This window comes from Nicotiana attenuata, unplaced genomic scaffold, assembly GCF_001879085.1.
Source record: "Nicotiana attenuata strain UT unplaced genomic scaffold, NIATTr2, whole genome shotgun sequence".
In the NCBI taxonomy this organism is placed as follows: domain Eukaryota; kingdom Viridiplantae; phylum Streptophyta; class Magnoliopsida; order Solanales; family Solanaceae; genus Nicotiana; species Nicotiana attenuata.
Window position 1 is genome coordinate 515311 of NW_017670498.1, and position 4780 is coordinate 520090.

A 4780-nucleotide genomic window follows, 5' to 3' on the forward strand; every position below is an offset into this window, starting at 1 on the left:
TTTCATTCGTACACAGCGCAGCTTCTTATAGCTAGAAAATTATGTCGAAAAGTTGGATTCTTCGGTTCACTTTTTCTCATGGGAAAAACAATTCCTTTTTAATTATTTTTTGCATTGAATTAGTTGACTTATCTGCTTTAATGCTTTTTTTCTCATTAGCTTTTCCTCTTACTACCCCTCCGAGTTCTGTCATCATTCAGTATGTACATATGGAAATTGGAAGGACGATTTTTTCTAATCCTACTTCCGGAAATTATTGAATTATGCAAATGATTTAACTACTTGGTAAAATTGCCGTAAGAATTTGGTAATTAAATTTTTGGAAAAAGGTCCATATTACTCGTCTACGAATCGAAATATCTTAATATTTACCCCGTTATAATTTTCATAAAGCACTATAGTTTAGAGCTTAGTATTCATAATACAAGGGTGTATACAAAGGATACAACTTGTATCGACTGTATTCGGTCGCGCAACGAATACAACTAAGGTAAAATACAGAAATATTGAAAAATAAAATGCTCTCGTTGAGAGTCAAACTCGAGACCTCTGCTAATTAAGCTGGCACTCTAACTAACTAAGCTATGAGAACTTGTTGCCCTCTTGTTTCAGTTCAAAATAATTAATTTCTTCTTTCATGAATTTGCTATAAATATTAAATATAGCTACGAATGGTAAATTTATTGAAAGTATAACGACAAATAATAAATACAATGTAAATGCTTGACGTGTCGTGTAATTTTCTCTACATCATTGTAGTTCCAAATCGTCTTTATTTGCCCTGGGCTTTAACAGAGCTCATAGGTGGACCAAGGGAATTGGACGTGCCAATTTTTTTTTTAAATGTCTAAATTTACTCATCTATTTTTTACTTTTGCTCAAAATTACCATGAATTATACTTCTTGTTGGAGATCTATTAAGGTCAAAGACATGTAAATTTGAGAGAATTTGCTAACAGCAATGGTATGAATAAAATTATACTCTAGGGGTATGATATCTTTAATTATTTCCAAAAATTTATACTACATAGAGTTCTCCGTTGACTTGAGCCATTCCTTATAATTTCCATCTTATTTCTTAATATCTTAATTTCGGAGGCTTCATTTGTTCTGTATTCAGAAGGATTTCATTGCTTAATTAAATTTTGAGAGCAAGCGACAAAGTGGATTATCATTTTCTGATAATTAAAAATAAACTCTAGCACCATGTGTACGTGTATTTTTTACGGTATATGTTAGCGTTACGAACGAGTTTAACTTTTAACTATTCTAAATGATTAAAGACATGCTAAAGCTGGCAATATACAACATCAAAAGATATACTAACTCTTAATTAAGCATGTGGATAAATAACCATTTGTCAATGTTGAATATTTCTACGATAGAAAATAAAATAACTCTACCATCAACTGGCACGTTACAGGTTTGAGTCACGTGAAGAGTACGTAACTAGGAACACGGTTAATTTCCCGTGTTAAAAAGGGAAAAAGAACAAAATATTATTGCATCAATCAGAAAATGAAAGTACATCAAAGAGCTCGATTGCTAGCTTCTTCATGCTCTACTAGACCACTTGGATTTGAAGAAACCTCACTTGAATCATCATTACTCAAAGAAGAAGAGCAAGAGGAAATTGCCCTATCACTCAAATCTTCTCTCATAAAATCATAATACAATGTTTGTTTTGGTATTTGGACATGTTGATGATCAGCCTTGTATTCTTTTTTATCACATTTTCCATTTCTCTTTTTCATGAATATATGACAAAGTACCCAATTTCCAATTTGAACCATAGAACTCTGCAATTGTAAAGAAAATGATATTAAATTCAAGCAAAACTTTTGACATATAATATTAATAGTCTTTTAACTTTTAAATGGATGGTGCATCATATAATTACCTGAGAGGATTTCTTGAAATGGTGGAAATTGAAGGGTTGATTTTTGGGGAGAACAAGGCGATATTCATGCATAATCCAATCAGTTCTAGAAGCATGAGAACTCTTTCCTTTGTAGAAAACCAGAGTTTTCTTCATCCCAAGAATTGGCTTTCTTTTTGAGCATGTAATTTGTTTGTCTAAACCAGTTGGTTTCCAATAGCCACCTAAAGTTGCCCTGTTGGAGCGATTACCATTCCTATATTTAGCTTCCTTGTTGCTGAAGAAATATCTATCTTGCTCTATATCACCTGTATCATCAAATTAAAGTCAGTTAATTAATTTACATCTTTCTGCTTATTCAACTCATGCATATATATATATATATATATATCATACAGTATGTGATGGAATTTTTTACCCTAAACTATTCTTGAAAATTAAGTTTAGGAATAAAACTCTTTTATACTCATCAAGATGTTTTCTTACCCATATTTTCTAGTACTTCTTCTATCAAATTAGTAATAATATAAGATTATAAGCAAACTATATATCATTATGCATGCACGTTAGCAAGTTTTGAATTTAATTGGTAAAATGAAGTATCCAACCTAATGGACAATTTCTTTCAAACTATGTACCAAGTTAATTTAATTTTCTTATGTAAATATTAACAATCACCATAAAGAATTTTCGAAAAAAGCAAAATGAAGAAAGTAAGGAAAAAGGGAGGGAAGTTAATTACCAGGCAAATCCCAGGGGTCGTGCTTGCAAATATTGATTTCAGGAATGATAGAAGCAGGTAAGGGGCAAGAAAATGTTTTGCGAATCAAGTATTGAAACACAATCTCTTCTTCTGTTGGCTGAAATCGAAAACCTGGAGGCAATTTTATGGCCCCATCTTTTACGAAGTTGAACTTGTCCATAAATTTATCTTCTACTTAATTTAAACACTATATATATCTCTCAAGCTTTGAAATGGAAATTAATGAATGCCAGAGAGAAATAAGGAAGGAAGAGTAGTGACTAGAAGTAGCAGTAATATTGACTATTTATAGTAAGACCCAAATGAAAGGGATTTAATTTTATCTTATGAGGAGTGGGACCCTTTCTGATCATGAGACAAAAGTATCTTTTCTTTTTAAATTAAAAGTAAGTGAAGTTTGAACTCTTAATCCTTACGATTCCTTGCGAATACTTCTAATTGAAGTTCATGCAGCACATATATCAACACCAACTAAGCTCCCAATTTCCTTTAATATTCCTTCTATATTCAAACAGTATAATATGTATACACTGATAATATCAAAAATCAATATTATAAATTATAAAAAAAATAGAAGAGGAGCCTTGGCGTAACTGATATAGTTGTTGTCATGTGACTAGGAGGTCATAGGTTCAAGCAGTGGAAACAGCCTCTTGCAGAAATGCATTATAAGTCTGCGTACAATGGCCCGGCTCTTCCCCGGACCCCGCGCATAGCAGGAACTTAGTGCACCGAGCTGCCTTTTTTTTTTTTTTTAATTTAAAAGATAATTAGAGATATATATTACTCATTAAAAATGATATTAGTAGTATGAAAAATAATATGGCAAGATTACTAGTTACAACATGTTAAAATAAGATGAAATAGTGTAACATGGTATATTATGCTATCTCTTTTTTGCTTTCTCTTTTCCTTTCTGAAAATTGGGTAACTTTTGCATGAGTAAATCTTTTATGTCTACCTTAAAACTTCAAAGAGAAGCAAAAACTTTGCATGGAAGATTCTTTAGTCGCCGCACACAATGTAATACTAGTAGCTTGTATTAAAAGCGGAGAAACAAGAGGAAGTTCCTATACCAAATAAGGGGAATAGAATCCCTACACATGAAATACACTAGCTTCAGATTATGCTTTTATTTCTTCTTTTATTGGGAACTAGATGCTAGTTAGGCAATTAAAATAGATTTATTTATTCATTTAACTCTTGTGGATTGAGCTTTAATTCATTGGTAAAACTTCTATTTTTGCTTTAAAAGTGTATAAAATTAAAAATTTAAAGGTGTACAGAAAAAAGAAAAAAAGCCGTTAAATTCTTGTTCAATCATTCCATTCTTTTTACGTTATAGTAGATTATCTATAGACTGTCTAGTTAAAGCGTTTGGAAGTCGTTTCCTACCTAACATTTAAAAAAACTCGACAAAAAACCAAGATGTCACTCCCATAATATAAATAAAATTAGGTTAAAAAAGGAATAAATAAAAATGATCATGCGTAGAAATTGTTTGTTGAGAACAATAACAAAGATTAATCTTTTCTAACTTTATATTTCAAAAGCAAGTGAAGAAACTAAAGAGTCATAAAAGCAACGACTGGTTCACTTGCAACGTTTGACATTTTGCTCTTGAATTGACTACTAATTAATCCAACATATATAAGTTATTATTATTAGAAAAGTAAAAGAGATGCACGAGCCCGATAAAGTTTCATGCCCTCGTGTATTTAGGACGTGGTAAGGTTTACTTTATTGTGACTGCATTTTGGACACAATCGAGTCATAACCCATGTAAACAAATGCGTTGTTTTTTTCTCAAAACTTATAAAGAAATCAAAAGCAGCAAAGTAAACCATCAATAGTGCATGCTTAGCCCCCTATCTCTATTTTCACGTTTATAGATGTATACATCTTTCATTTTTTCTTCATTTTTATTTTTCTATTAAAAAAGAATTGTGATGGACACTCACAGTTATCTTTCTAAAATAGTAAGGAAATAGACATATAATCACACTATATATACGCTATGTAAAAAAGATAAGGAATTACTAAAATAATATAGGGTTTCCCCGAAAATTCAATTCGATCCAATCCAAGGAGTGATACAAATTTAATTAATACTGTTAAATTAAATTTTATATATATAT

General features: G+C 30.9%; 1 protein-coding gene across 1 annotated transcript; it reads right to left on the reverse strand.

Annotated features, from left to right (window-relative positions):
- Positions 1–1318: 1318 nt before the first annotated feature.
- LOC109240237 (NAC domain-containing protein 83-like) lies at positions 1319–2895 on the reverse strand. The gene is made up of 3 exons (XM_019406868.1): positions 2622–2895; positions 1901–2187; positions 1319–1799 (listed from the first exon to the last, which is right to left on the reverse strand). The coding sequence occupies exons 1-3, from the start codon at positions 2800–2802 to the stop codon at positions 1530–1532; spliced, it is 738 nt and encodes a 245-aa protein (XP_019262413.1). The 5' UTR covers positions 2803–2895; the 3' UTR covers positions 1319–1529.
- Between the last annotated feature and the right edge of the window lie 1885 nt (positions 2896–4780).

What these genes read in the sequence shown, in the direction of transcription:
- LOC109240237 (XM_019406868.1), bottom strand. Translation starts at nt 2,802, where the DNA reads ATGGACAAGTTCAACTTCGTAAAAGATGGGGCCATAAAATTGCCTCCA. An exon ending in CGACCCCTGGGATTTGCCTG is followed by an intron (nt 2,188 to 2,621) that starts GTAATTAACTTC and finishes TTGATGATACAG; the next exon opens with GTGATATAGAGCAAGATAGA. An exon ending in ATTTCAAGAAATCCTCTCAG is followed by an intron (nt 1,800 to 1,900) that starts GTAATTATATGA and finishes TTACAATTGCAG; the next exon opens with AGTTCTATGGTTCAAATTGG.